The 13,142-nt window shown below is 57.3% G+C and overlaps 1 protein-coding gene across 7 annotated transcripts in view; it reads left to right on the plus strand.

Moving 5' to 3' along the window:
• Window positions 1-13,136, plus strand: part of WIZ (widely interspaced zinc finger motifs) — a 106,918-nt gene extending 93,782 nt beyond the window's left edge. For 4 of the 7 annotated variants that reach the window (XM_025216177.1, XM_025216178.1, XM_025216183.1 and 1 more), the window contains 8 exons: window positions 1,933-2,097; window positions 3,108-3,614; window positions 6,472-6,954; window positions 8,411-8,944; window positions 9,431-9,961; window positions 11,040-11,480; window positions 11,831-12,023; window positions 12,478-13,136. In XM_025216177.1, the coding sequence (XP_025071962.1) occupies window positions 1,933-2,097; window positions 3,108-3,614; window positions 6,472-6,954; window positions 8,411-8,944; window positions 9,431-9,961; window positions 11,040-11,480; window positions 11,831-12,023; window positions 12,478-12,652 (3,029 nt within the window). In that variant the 3' untranslated portion in view covers window positions 12,653-13,136. The remainder of the gene's footprint in view (window positions 1-1,932; window positions 2,098-3,107; window positions 3,615-6,471; window positions 6,955-8,410; window positions 8,945-9,430; window positions 9,962-11,039; window positions 11,481-11,830; window positions 12,024-12,477) is intronic. The other 3 variants (XM_025216180.1, XM_025216179.1, XM_025216182.1) reach the window with 3 other exon arrangements.
• The last annotated feature ends 6 nt before the right edge of the window (window positions 13,137-13,142 follow it).

Below are 13,142 nucleotides of genomic sequence, written 5' to 3' on the forward strand. Positions count from 1 at the left end.
TGCAGCAGCCGGACGTAGCAGCTTCCTGGGTAACTGGTTCCTGGTGGCTCGGGTGTGAGCGGCAGTGCGTTCTGCCGGGACTGGGCATAGCCTGAGCCATAGGGACCTGCCTGCTTTAGCTTGTATTTGCTCCTTTTTTTAAACGGCTGTCAAGCAGGTGACAAGTCCAGGAACTAGGCAGAGCAACGCGGGGGTTGTACAAGCTGCTCGAATCCATCTTTGTCTTAGCTGTTCCTTTTACTCATTCTCTAACGTTCTCCGTGGGGCCCAGCGATCTTAGCCTGGTGACACTGTCGTCTATAGGCTCCTCAAAGCCTATTGCTTTTTTTTATCCATTTTGTCAGCAGTCATCTTAGCTGTGTCCCTAAGATCATAGGATCTGAAGGGACCTTGTGAGGTCTAGTCTAGTGTTTCTCAACCTGTGGGGTAGTGAGAATATATGAAAGGATCACAAACAAACTTTAAAAATGGATTCTCCTTTAAAAGAGAAAAACACAGGAAACTGGCTTTTCCCTTGTAGGCTAGCAGAGTTCCAGCTTGCGAGGGGTTGCTTGGAGGCCCCCCATGTACCATACACACCTTCATACCCCATGCGGACCCCTGCGCCCCATACACCCACCCCTGCCCCATGCACTGGGGACAGGGGGCAGTGGGTTGGAAGTGAGGGGCAGCGGGTTGGGACTGGCCGTCCATGTTTACAAATGGGTCCTGGTACAAAAGCAGTTCAGAAACACTAGACTAGTCCTACCCCTTGCTCAGGGCAGGATCATCGCTGACGAAACCATGCCAGCCCAGTGTCTGTTTTCTGTCCAGTGTGTGACCATTGTCCGTGTCTGAACATTCCTTCTAATCTCCAGTCTAAATTCCCTTTGGTACAGTTTGCAGCCTTTGCTCCTAGTTCTGTCCCCTACACCCACAGAGAAAAGCACATCTCAATCCTTTCTATAATTGCCCTTCAGGTATTTGAAGACTGTTTATCCAGTGCTTGACCACTCTCACAATCAGAAAGTTCTTCCTGTTCTTCAGCCTGAATTTACCCTGCTGCAGCTTGAGGCCATTGCTTCCAGCCCTGTCCTGTACAGCCACCAAGAAAAGAGAGAGCAGCTTTTTTTTCTCTAGCAGGCTCGCATTGGAAATGAAACACCCGGATGGAAAACAGCCTAAATAAATGATCTGCTTCCCCAAAGCAACATCACTAGCCCTGTTGCCCTTGCCCTTCCCTAAGGTCTCTTGTCAGTTCTGTTGCCTTTATCCATTTAATCTTACAACCACTGCAGAGAGCAGTGCCCATTGGTCTGAGTATCAGTATCCCTGTCATGTTAGCAAGCTCTGTTTGATGTGGTTAATAATTCTTTGATCCCTACAAAGTGCTGACAGGACTGTAATTTCTAAGGGTCCATGACAAGTTGTACTAGTTTGTAAAATGCTGTTACATCAGTGATGTGTATATTCTTACCTCACTGGCAACAAATAGATGGGTAGGGGCTGGCAGGGCTGTCTGCCCAGTGCCAAGCCCAGTGTAGGTCTGGACCATGTCCAGAAGGGAAGGGAAGGGGTGGACCATATGCTGCTGAGGGAGCGGGCAGTTTCCAGAGGAATCCTTTACATCCCAGTGCAGTGGTGATTGGTAATGTGATCCCATCCAATGCATGTGTGAGCCCATGGTTTTTGGCCTGTTGATGACAGCCAGATTTGCCCAACAGTATCTCTTATCTGTAAACTTACCTGTAAAGCTTCTTCTGTTCTCATGAATAGCTGGCAGGAGCCGGGAGGCTTTTGTCACTTCCATTCTTCGGTCTTGGTAACAGGAAGCTAATGAATAACTTTTAGGGCATTTTGATGGCGGGCAGAGCGGCTTAACCTTTATTCAGGTTTCTGTTGAGTGAGTTTTGTTAACACTTCACTATTTACAGTGTTCCCTTCTCTTGGCAGTCATGGCCTCTGAGGAGGATGAGATGGTGGCAGTTGAGTTGGGCTTGCCACCCCTCCCAAAGAAGAGTGCTCCCCCTGGTCAGCTGGATCAGCCTTCAAACCGAATAGGGACCAAGCTGTCTCCTGAGCCACCGGGAAGCAAGCCAGACCCCCAGGACTCCAAAAGTAAGTGCCTTCCCACCACAGCTGGCACTTTTTCCTGTAGAAGGAAGTCTTTCTTCCAAGAACCATGGAGGAGGCCATTTCAGATTCACAGAAGTTTAGGGCTGGAAGGGACCTCGTGAGAGTTATTTTATTCTTAAATTCATGTAATTTTTTTCTTTTTTTTTAATAACCATCTTATTCTCAATGGGCAATTGTTTTTGCAAAAGCACTGCCCACCCAAGCCAGCTCTTTAGGGTGACAGGAACAGCAGGCCAGGGAGTGAGGTGGAAAGACCTGAAATTTTAAGGAAAGAGAATGGGTATTTGTTCTGGCAACACTCACTGCATACTAGGCACCAGACATGGAAGAGGGGCCTAGACATGGCTATGGGGCACCAGCACAGTGCCCCAAGCTCAGGCAGTGCCTGGAGGGCTTGCAGATTCACACTTCTCCTCAGAAGTATCTGCATCCCAGCTTCAGAGGGGACTTTGTTGTGTCTGGAAGTAGTGCCCAAGAGCCCGTGCTGAGCAGCTGGAAGTATAACCGAGCAACAGGTGTAAAGAGAGAGTCACAGACCTTGCGCGCACACCCCACCCCACCCCCTACCCCCAGCAGGTCAGGCCACAGCAAAAAAGCAGCTGATTGCAGGGGCACCAGCTCTGCTGTTCCTGCACAGATCTCAAACTTTGGCCTTTTGCTGCCATATCCCTTTGCTGCCTTGGGCCTGACATGCTGCACCTCTCTTCTGCTACTTTTTCTCTGCTCCCTGCTGGTTGCTTCAGGGGTATCCAGAAGCCCTAGTGGAGGGTGTGGGGCAGCTCTAATTATCACTGCAATAGTCCCTTGCCCCAGGGAGCCTTCAGGACAATGCTTTGCCATCCAGAAGGGAGGTGGCTAAGATGGCAGGGAGGGGTGGGGTGGCTAGAGCAGCTGGCACAGTGCTGTGGGGGTGGCTGCCTGCCTGCAGGTTCTGGACAGTGCAGGCACCTGGTGTGAGCCCCACCCTCTCTGACACCTGCTCCTCTTTGCAGCCCAAAACCTCACAACGTGCGAGGTCTGTGGCGCCTGTTTCGAGACCCGCAAGGGCCTATCCAGCCATGCCCGCTCCCACCTGCGCCAGCTTGGTGTGGCTGAGTCAGAGAGCAGCGGTGCCCCCATTGACCTGCTCTACGAACTGATGAAGCAGAAGGGCAAGCCCGATGGCAGCCCCATGTCCCCAACGCTTGGGAAGAAGTCCAGCTCCCCCAAGGAGGGGACAGCTGGCTCCCCACGGCCTGCACTTCTGGCTCTCGGCAAGGTGGGCGAGCGCCCGCCCGACGCCCCCATCAACAAGGCCATCAAGTCCCCACCGGGTTTCTCCTCGAAAAACCTCTCACAGCCGGGCTCCCCCATCCTCAAGAAGGTGCCTCCCTCGCTCTCGGGATCTCCTCCTCTGAAGAACCCCGAGGACAAGCCCCCAAAGCTGCCTCTGAGCCCCCTGCAGAGCTCCCCAAAAGCACAGTGGCCGCAGCCTGAGGACGAAGGGCCCCTGAATCTGAGTGAGTCCCTTTGCCTTTGTCGTTTCCCCCTGGGCTTGGGGCAGGGACCTGGGGCTGTAGGCCCCCTCGCTGACTGTGGCACAGCTGCTGGTGGGTTGGGCAGCCTATTTTGCTTGGCCTTGCTGAGCATACCATCATGACCCCTGGCATGGATCAGCCAGAAGCTCTATATCCCATCCTGGGTGGGAGGGTGCAATGAGGGATCTGCCAGTACTTTTCCGTGGGTGGGGGAGGACCCAAAGCGACTGTTTCTCTCACCTGGCTGCCAGCATCCTTGCCTTGCAAACCAATGTGGGGGGCAGAGATCTGCAGACTTGGGTTGGGGGTGCCTGTCTCTTATTCACAGCTATGTGAATCCCTCCCTGCCCCTGGTGTGTGTGGTCATAGCATATAGGGGAGGGGATTCACCTCTGCTTGGTTTAGTGTGGACTCCTCTCCTGCCCTCTCTGAAGAGGTCTTAGTAAAGCTGGATCTCGGAGTTGTTACAGTTGGGGGAGCAGAGCACACCATCTCCTCAGGGCTTCATGGCTGCAAGGCGCCTATGCATCCACCTGCTTGAGTGCTTCTGTTCTGGGCCTGAGGAGTCCTGCCAGCAGTGCACCCCTACCCTTCTCCAAGCGAAGCATCCTGCAGCATGCCGCGTGCCAGATTTCAGTACATCCCTGTCCCCTCAGTGCCCCGCCTCTTATGGGAAGTCCAGAGCCCTTTGGGAGACACCAACCAATGTGGCGGGACATTAGACCATCCAGGACTGTACTAGCCTTGCAGCTTGCTAGACCCCTGCTCTGCACACACTCAGAGCCCAGGGATCTGCAAAAGAGTTAGTCCAGCATGATGCAACGCAGCACGCTGAGTCTGAGGGAGACTTCAGCTCTGCCTGGCCCTGACCAAGGAGTTCAGTGCAGCCTACCACAGGAACTGACAGTGGACCCAGGGGCCCCAGCCAGGTACCTCCTCAGCCCCTCACACCCTCTGCTTCATGAAGCTCTCCTGTGCCAGCTAGCAGCATGTTTGGAGGGTGTGTCAGCCCAGATACCTTAGCTCTGTTGCTTTTCCATCTCAATTTCAGTCTTCCTTCATACGTAGCTTCTTGCACAACCTTGCTTTGGCTTGTTGAGGCCAGCAGTAATAGCAGGACTGCTGTCCCAGCCACCCCATTCCCCAAGGGCAGGTCTGGCCTGAGGCAATCTCTGCAAGCCCTGAGCAGTCTGCTTGGCCTCTTTGGCCCATGCCCTAGGCTGGGCCATCCAGTGAGAGCACAGTCAGTCTGTCTGCATCGGTGTGCCATGTCTCATCCGTTTGCATCTGGACTTTCACAGCTCCCCATCCCACCAGCCAAGCAGACGCCAGCAGGGGAGGCACTGTGGCCTGCGCAGCCATTCTGAATGGTCTAACCTCCACATTCCACTCAATTCTTCCACCACCCTCCTCATGCCTTCATCCTTAACAGCACCTTATGGGGTCTGTTCCACCCCAGTGCAGAGGTGCCTTGACTCCATCTGGCATGTCAGGGGTAGAGGCAGCCAATTCTGCTGCTCCTACACAGGCAGGAAAGAGGCTGTAAAGTAACTGCTAGGAAAACCAGGTGTCTGCCTGACACATGTCTCTGACCAACTCCCACCCTCAGTTCCTCGCACCACTGCCCTTCCTCGTCTGTCTGCACTGCTTACAAGGACTGAGCCTAGACCAGTTGTCCAAATCGCCGAGGCAGCTGCAATGTGTGCTGGCCTCCAGCTGAGATCAGTAGCTGTGCATGGCTCTTTCGTGAGGCTATAGAAGCCAGCTGGGCAAGCAGATGCTTGTCCAGCCCGTGGACACCCAGTCATGTGCCCACAGTTTGGCTATTGCTGTGACATCCTGCCTGCTTGACGCTGCTAGATTTGCATGGAAGAGGTCTTGCCACCGCAGCTGCATGAGGTGGACCTTTTGCACAGACGTGCTTGGACCTGGCTTGTGTACAGCGCTGCCTGTGTCCAGCACTGAGTTCCCTGTCCTTGCTGTCAGCCAGTAGTGAACAGGCTTTCCAGGGCTTCTGAAAAGCCCCAGCCCTGCCTAACCCTGCGGGGCCTGTTGCAGGGTGACGCTGTGGAAGGGGACATCAACTCCCTTAGTCAAAATCACTTTATATAAAGCAGGGGGTGTTCAGAATTGGTCCAAGCCCTCCTCTGCTGCAGGGACCAGGGGAGGAGACGGAATGATGTTTCGGAGCTTGCTGCAGTTGGCCCTTGCGTGCTCAAATGAGCACCCTTTTAAACAGCTAGGACTGGGGATAGCCAGGTCCTCAGTGCAAGAGGTCCACGAGTCATCCTGTCTTGTCACAAATCACCAGCCCTTAAGATCCCTTCAGTCTGATTCTCTTTCTGCCATTTCTGGCCTACAACTAGGTGAGACTCGAACAGTGGCAACCCTGGAGGGGGCAGCTACAGTTGCCTATGGCCCTCTGACACTTCGGAGCTCCAGCATTCAAGGGGTGTCGGGCACCAGGCCCAGGCCGTCGATGGCAGTGGGAAGGACTGCTTAGCTGCAGCTGGTCAGGAACAGTGGAGCCAGTGGTCAGACAACTAGGTGTTTTTCCCCTGGCCACTCTGATTTTATTGCAGCTGTTTAGAGAGATTTGTTGCGTGTTCCATGGAGATGCTGCAAGTGTGAAGCCCCAAGGTGGCAGGTTTCCAGTGGAGTCCCAACATAGCCCTGTGGGCAGCGGCAGAAGCACGGCCCTTGGCCAGCACATTCCTCACTCTTATGCTAGGGTGGAGAGACGGCCCAGGCGAGGTCCGGGCAGGGCCATCCCCGGTGCTCCACAGCCATGCGCCCCAGTGCCCGTCCATATTGTGATGAATGTGTTTTCTTTTCGCAGCTGTAGATAGTGACTCGGGCAGAGACCTTGACTGCCAGTTATGTGGTGCCTGGTTTGAAACCAGAAAGGGCTTGTCGAGTCACGCTAGAGCCCACCTGAGACACCTCGGCGTGACCGACCCCGATGCAAAAGGATCCCCCATTGACGTGTTAAATGACCTCATCCAAAGCGAAGACTTCAAAAGCCGTCTGTCCTCTCTCCTCCCTAGTGAGAGAAAGGCGTTAGGAGAGCTGGGGGCCTCCCCCAGACCCAGCCCAAAGAGCTCGGCTGCTGCAGCGCCCACAGCAGGCGTGAAACCACCACCACCACCACGGCCCCTGGGCAGAGAGCCAGCCAGGCTTCCACCTCACTCCCCTCCACCAGCCAAGAAACTGAAGCCACAAGCCCACAGGCTGTCAGCCGGGGCCAGCCTGCACAGGAAACAGCACCTTTCCTCCTCCGCCTACTGGGCTTCAGATGCTGGGATGTCTCCACTCAACCTTTGTAGGTTCCCTCTCAACACAGCCTCCTCTCTCCCCACCCCTACTCCCCCTCCCAGTCCTTGTTTTGTGAAGCCCAGAGTCCCAGCCCTGTCCTGTACCCAGTGGAGACTTCTGTTAGGCAGGAACTGGAATGTACTCTACTGGTGGCCTGCCTTTCCTCCCTGTAAGCATCACCTTTCCTGGTTCTCGTGGCTGGCTCCTAGTGTGTTGCTTTTGGCCTGTCCCTGGCAGGGCATATGTGCGGCCTTCCCACTGCAGTCCAGGCCCTCTCCTGCCCCATATAGTCTTAGATACCCACTAGAGCATTCAAGCCCAGTGGGTCCTGAGATGCTCCCGGGTAGATCCCTGGCTGGTTGAGCCACTCCCTTTCAGAGCAGTTCAGGGTATGGCAGTTTCTGCTCTTTCTAGGGCATTATCACTGCTTCTCAGGGCCCGGCCCCTGCTGCCCAGTGCTGCATGCATTCATCTGAGCTGGCCACAGGGGACCAGGATCCATCATCCTTGCTGTCAAGCCAGCATTCAGGGGGCTGGAGCCCACTCCGGGAGGGGGTCAAGCTGCTGTCGTACTGCACCTCAGGGCACACATCTGGGGGTTGCTCCTTTCCCCTTGGGCAGGGAGAGCCAAGCACCAGGTCCAGCTCCGCCGTGTGCTCTCTCTCCTCTGAGCTGGCGATATCGTACTGCCCAGCTCCCATCCTGACAGCCTGTTGACTTGCACTCATTCACCGCTAAGCATTCACTGCAGGAGACTGCATGGCTCAGCCTGTGGCTTTCTGTGGTGGCAAATATGTTATGTTTTGTGCGAATCCTCCATCCACTCCAGCACATGCTGAAAACCAGGGCTTCCCGGAGCACTCCGCAGGCAGGAACACTGCAGATGCAGGGGGCTGGGGGTGGAGGGTGCCAAAAGCTGGGTACCTAGCACATGGATTAGCCAGGGCATGCTCAGCCTTCAGTGCACAGTGCTGCCGACTGGCATGGCAGGAGCATGTGCTGCTGAGCTGCCAGGGAAGACTGTTTGGGGTTGGGGGGGAGGAGACTTGAAGGGGCATGTGTGCATATCCTTGCAGGTCACTGTCCCCACGGGGAACTCAGCCTACAGGCACATGCTTCAGCAGCCTGGGGTAGGGAATGCTCCCTCCAGGATATACCCAGAGACACCAAAGCAACTACCTCATCCCAGGCCACCTGCCTGCAAGAGCCAGCAAGGGAAACCTCTGGCATTTGTGTCTGTTCTGGATGTTCACAGAGTAGCTGCTTCCCTCCCTTACGGCCATCCCCAACATCTGTTGTGCTGCCCAGGCATCCATCGATGACCTGAGTCTTCTCTTTCTCTCTGGGGTATCTTCACTATGGTACAGAGTCTCCAACCTGTGCCATGTGTTAGGGGACATTCTTGCTGATATCCCAGCACTGTGTCATGCCAAGGTAACCCCCCTCTCCCCTCCTTGTTTCAGCCTCGGGGGCAGAGCCTGTGCGGGACATCCGGTGTGAGTTCTGTGGCGAGTACTTTGAGAACCGCAAAGGCCTGTCCAGCCATGCCCGGTCCCATCTGCGGCAGATGGGGGTGACCGAGTGGTACGTCAACGGTTCCCCTATTGACACCCTGCGCGAGATCCTCAAGCGCAGGGGTCAGCCCCGGAGTGGTGCTTCCAACCCACTCGCACCAGGGCAGAAAGCCATGGCCAAGGCCATCCTGGGCATGGGGTCACTGGAGCCACGTGGTCCTGGGGACCTGCATGTGGCCACCCTCTCCAAGAAGGTCCAGCAGCCAGGGAGTCCCATGGGACAGTCGCCTACCTCCTCCCCACCCCCAACCGCCAGGAAGATGTTCCCTGGGCTCTCCCCAACCTCCTTGCAGAAGAAGCTGAAGCAGGACCACATGCGGGTGGAGATCAAGCGGGAGATGCTATCAGGTGGCCTCCACAGCGAGCACCATCCCTCTGACCGGGCTTGGTCCCCGCGGGACGAGATGTCTCCCCTGAACCTCTGTAAGTGCCAGCAGCAGCCGCCCTGCCTGCACTGATGGTAGAGATTCCTGTCCTGACAGGCAGGACCTGTGGTGGGAAAGTAGGAAGCTGTCATACATAAAGCAAGGCCTTTGGGTGACAGGAATCCTGGTGTCTACCTATGGTTGGGGTGGAGCATGGCCCAAAAGCCAGGAGATCTTTTGGGCAAGCTGTTTTTTACTTTGGGGACTGTACTTACCTGGTTTTGGGGGGAGGGTTAGGACAGCATTGGTGACATTCATCAGGAGTCTTTGGGCCAGGCTGGAGAAGGGCAGGTGCTGGCATCTGTCTCCATTTAGCTGTGGTTGAGAGCCCAGGTGCCTCCCTGCTTTGGGGGGGGTCTGTAGCTGCAAGCTTACCCACCCTTGCTCTGCCTGCTGTCCCTGCGTGTGTGTGGGATGGCGAAGGGATGTGCCCAGTCACAGGGCACAGTCTCCTCCCACTGATACCAATCCCCACTCCCCACAGCCTCACGAGCTGACCCTGTGCGGGACATCCGCTGCGAGTTCTGTGGCGAGTTCTTTGAGAACCGCAAGGGCCTGTCCAGCCACGCCCGGTCCCACCTGCGACAGATGGGAGTGACCGAGTGGTCTGTCAACGGTTCTCCTATTGACACCCTCCGTGAGATCCTCAAGAAGAAGTCCAAGCCGTGCATCATCAAGAAGGAGCCACACGCCTCCAGCATCGAGCCCCCCAAGCTGCTGGGTGAGGATGGGATTGACCCCAAGTCCCCTGGGAAGGTTCTGCACGCCATGGCACTGTCTCCACTGGGTGGGCGACCAGGGAAGCCCGGCCCAGGTGGCTCCAGCCTGGGTCGTGAGCTCTCGCTCACGCCGCTCACCAGCAAGTCCCCAGGTGGCTTCCTGACGCCGCTGTCCGCCAAACGGCCCCTGCAAGACGACCGTCTGGGTGGACACACGGAGATGAAGCAGAAGGCCTACATCCAGACTGAGCTGCCCTTCAAGACCAAGTCTGTCCACGAAAAGCCTGCGCACACATGTAAGTGGGGATGGGGGTGTTGGGGAGCTGGGCTGAGGCCCCAGCTGCAACACTGGGCACTGTGTCCACAGTGGGGGTGGTGGTGAGTCCAGAGGAATTGGGCCATACCCCAGAGAACTGGCTGGCTACAGCCAAATGCTAGAGGGCATCGGGGCTCTTGCTGCTGGGAAGGAGTCTCCCTCAGAGGCACTGGGTGTTGGCTGCAGCCCAGGCTGGGAATGGTGACTGGGCTGAGTGTTCCTGCTGGGACTCAACCCCAAAGATTCCTGGCTAGAGTCTTTCCTCTCCACTTAGGGTCAGACTGAACACTGCATTGGAGGGGGTGGTGGGGGTCAAGAGGAAATTTTAACCCATTGTCAAACCAATATGGACTGGGGGTGGTTTTTGCCTTCTTTTGTTGCAAGGAGTGTGGCCTTTACCTGGCATCTCTCAGGCATATTTTAGTAACCCTCACACCAAGGCACTGACAGCCCTTGCTTCCCCTGCTTTACCTGTGCCAGGTCTGGGTGCTCTGCCTTGTGGTTGTGTAACAGTGTTGACTGTGTAGTTTCAGTAGTAGGTGAGAGAAGAATTTGCATAGGATGGTTTGGATGGGGCTGATCCTGCCTCAGATAGGGGGTTGGACTAGATGTGATCTCCAGAGGGCTCTGCCTGCCTGACTTCACTGTCGTTATGTGAAAGGGGCCAGCCTGAACATCTGGCTGGACCCAGTCTCCTCCCTGCCCAACCTGGATCCCAGAGCTCCCTGCAGCCTAAGCAAGGCAGCCTGTTGACACCACGTGAGCACATTTTTGATGCTGGGTGTCCCAGCCAGTGGTGCATGCCCTGCAGAGCAGCCAGCAGGTGCCCAAAGCCTGCCCTTTCCTTGTGGGGGTGGGTCTCTCCAGCTGGATGCAGGCCACTGATCCCACAGGGACTCCAAGGGTTGGGGTTGGGTAGTCAGGCTCCAAGGCTACTGTAGTGCCCCATATCCTGGGGCAGGGAGGGAAGGACAGGTGGGAAGGGGGAAGTTCCCCCCTTGCCACCCCTCCCCATCCCTGTGAGCTCTCATCCTGTTCATCTCTCCCCCTCCCCACAGCCAGTGAAGCCTGCTGCGAGCTCTGTGGGCTGTACTTTGAGAACCGCAAGGCACTGGCCAGCCATGCCCGAGCCCATCTGCGCCAGTTTGGTGTAACCGAGTGGTGCGTGAATGGCTCGCCCATTGAGACCCTCAGCGAGTGGATCAAGCACCGGCCACAGAAAGCCGGAGCCTACCGCAGCTATATCCAAGGTGGTCGCCCCTTCACCAAGAAGTTTCGCAATGCCTCCCATGCCCGGGAGCAGGAAGCCACAACCAAGCGCCTGCCCCTCAGCTTGCAGCCTGGTGGAATGGCCCTGGTGGGCAAGAGCCTGGCAAGCGAGTTGGTGCACAGCGAGCCCGGGAAGCTTCTGGATGGGGGTGGTGCCAGTGAACGGCCCATGATCACCTCACCTCTGTCCCTGGTCAAGGTGGAAGAGCACCAGCGCCAGAACATCAACAGTGAGTCAGAGCTGCCCCGGGCAGGCCAGGCCGGGGGCTCAACCCTGGACCCTTCTCCCTAGCAGTATGGGAATGGGGCTGGGGGGAGACCGCAGACAGACTGTAGGCCCCTCCAAGGCAAGCCTCTGTTCATCCCACCCCCCTCCCTCCCTCCCATAGCAGTCAGCTGCGCAGTCACGTGTTCCTGCAGGCATGGAGGGGAGATCGGTTGGTTGTATGGCCCCATGCAGCTAGTCACGCCCCCAGGAGGCAGGGCAACGTGTGGCGGGGGGTGAAACTAAGCCCGCAATGGTCCTGTGGGGCACGTCTCACTGTGCCACCCAGGTCTGAATCCTCCTCTTTCACCCCAGAGTTTGAACGGAGACAGGCCCGGCCCCCAGAGGCCCCAGCATCCCGTGAGGAGGAGGCCAGTGACTTCCAGCAGAAGATGGAAGAGGCGCGCCAGCCCCCACCCCGCATGCGGCCAGTGCCCTCGCTGGTGCCCCGGCCACCACAGACGTCCCTGGTGAAGTTTGTGGGCAACATGTACACCCTCAAGTGCAGGTTTGTCTGGTGGGGGTGGGGGAGAGGCTGACTTACCCCACCCAGGCCATGAGACCCTGGCCAGAGTCCCCAGCCCCTTTCCCTGGAGGGGTTTGCACTCCTCCCAGTGGCCCACCTACCCAATGCATGGGGAACCCCTCCCCATCACCCCTTGACCAGCAGGGTGTTCTTGAACTCCTACGTGTCCTGTGAAACAAGCCGCACAGAACCTTCCTTCAGCACCTCTGTCCCCTACTCTGGTCTGAGTTTGGCTCCCAAAAGGGCTGTTTGTGCCTCCAGCTCATGCTCAGGTTCAGCCACCTTCTGGCAGCCTGCGGGTGCTGCTGCCATGCTGGTCATCTCCCAAGCCTGGTCTGGTGGGGCCAGCCCCTCTCACTCCCTGCCCCCCCTCCTATGTCTGCACCGTGAGATCGAGCCCTCCGGGGCTGGGGTTGTCTCTCTTGTGTTTGTGCAGTGCCCAGCACTGCGGGGCCCCGCCGGAGCCACAGCAGCCGGCGCCCGCGGCGGTCCGAGCCGGGGGTTCATGCGCTGGCCTCTCCTGGGCAGGTTCTGCGAGGTGGAGTTCCAGGGCCCGCTCTCCATCCAGGAGGAGTGGGTGCGGCATCTCCAGCGCCACATCCTGGAAATGAATTTCTCCAAAGTCGATCCCCTGCGCAGCGAGGCCGTGGCACCTGAGGCCCAGGCTGTGGCCGAGGCTCAGTGACGGAGCCCTTCCGGGAGCACTGCCTGCTGCCCCCTCTTGGATGCAGACGCTTGCCCCGGAGCCAGCACGACACCCCTGCTGCAGTCACTCCCGGAGAGGGGCAGCTGCCTTCTGAGCACTGGGCTCAGCAGCCCTCAGGGCCCAGCTCCCCCAGAACGACTCGCCAAGAGCAGGGGAGCCGGCCACAAGCACTACATGGAACAGAGCAGTCCGGGGTGCAGCCTTCAGCTCAGAGACAGGACCCTAGAGGATACCTGGGAAGCACTGGGCTGCGCCCCCACCCAGGGCACTTGTCCCTGAGCCATGGGGAGGGGGCTTTTCTCCCCATCATGAACACCAGTTAGTCCAAAGACTCTGCAGCTCCAGTGAGGGCAGTGCGTCTGCCCCGCAGGCCGCTCAGGCTCTGGCTTGGGCCC

Source organism: Alligator sinensis, unplaced genomic scaffold (assembly GCF_000455745.1).
Source record: "Alligator sinensis unplaced genomic scaffold, ASM45574v1 scaffold1509_1, whole genome shotgun sequence".
Lineage (NCBI taxonomy): Eukaryota > Metazoa > Chordata > Crocodylia > Alligatoridae > Alligator > Alligator sinensis.